This window comes from Poecilia reticulata, chromosome 12 (assembly GCF_904066995.2).
Source record: "Poecilia reticulata chromosome 12, P_reticulata-male-v2, whole genome shotgun sequence".
Taxonomy (NCBI): domain Eukaryota; kingdom Metazoa; phylum Chordata; class Actinopteri; order Cyprinodontiformes; family Poeciliidae; genus Poecilia; species Poecilia reticulata.
The window spans coordinates 15,616,541-15,617,261 of record NC_088841.1 but is presented as its reverse complement, the minus strand read 5'-3'; the positions used below and the strand labels follow the sequence as shown (position 1 = coordinate 15,617,261).

Below are 721 nucleotides of genomic sequence, written 5' to 3'. Positions count from 1 at the left end.
CTAGTTGCTCATAAATATGTTCTTGATCCTTCAGAAATGCAAGGAGATGATCAAATCGATTCTCTGGGACCACAGCATTCCTTTTATCAGCTGCATAAACGAGCCACTCCTTCTTCAAAGCTTCAGGAAGCTTAGTCTCAACTGACTTTGTCACCAGAGGGTTTTTGATAGCGCCAGTATTTCCAAGGTCACTTAAATCCTTAAGAGCTTTTTCAACGGCTTGAATCAACTCCACGATTCTTCTTGGCTGGTGACCTCTAACTGCAGGGATTCTCTGTAACTCCTCCACAATTTCAATTGCAATGGTTGTTTGATTTCCATAGCGGTTCTCAAGAACTTGGAAAATGTCTTCTGCCGAGCTGTAGGAGGTTAAGCGAAGGTCTCTTGTGATTTCTCATCTAGACTGTCCAATAATTGCACTTTCTTCACTTCCTGTGAACCAGTTGGTTCTCCTTGTTTTTGAAGTGCTTCCCAGTCCCTTTTCCATCTGTAAAAATCACGTTTATTTCCATGAAACTTTGGGAGAGATGTTGGTTTTAACTTGATGGTGGGTAAAGAATAATTTTGGGACATTACAATCTGCTCCTTTTTTTCTTCACCTTCTTTTAATTTTGCATTAATGAACTCGGCTGTTCTGGAGACGAGCTTGGGGACACTAAGTTCCAATCCTCTCAGCCGATCTTGAATCTCACCCCGATAGTCATGAGGGATCCATCTTTTT

General features: G+C 41.5%; 1 protein-coding gene across 1 annotated transcript in view; it reads right to left on the bottom strand.

The window, feature by feature from the left end:
• Positions 1 to 721, bottom strand: part of LOC103473750 (NACHT, LRR and PYD domains-containing protein 12-like) — a 9,166-nt gene continuing 8,445 nt past the window's right edge. Inside the window, exon 11 of the mRNA XM_081613876.1 lies at positions 1 to 28. Within this exon, the coding sequence (XP_081470002.1) occupies positions 1 to 28 (28 nt within the window). The remainder of the gene's footprint in view (positions 29 to 721) is intronic.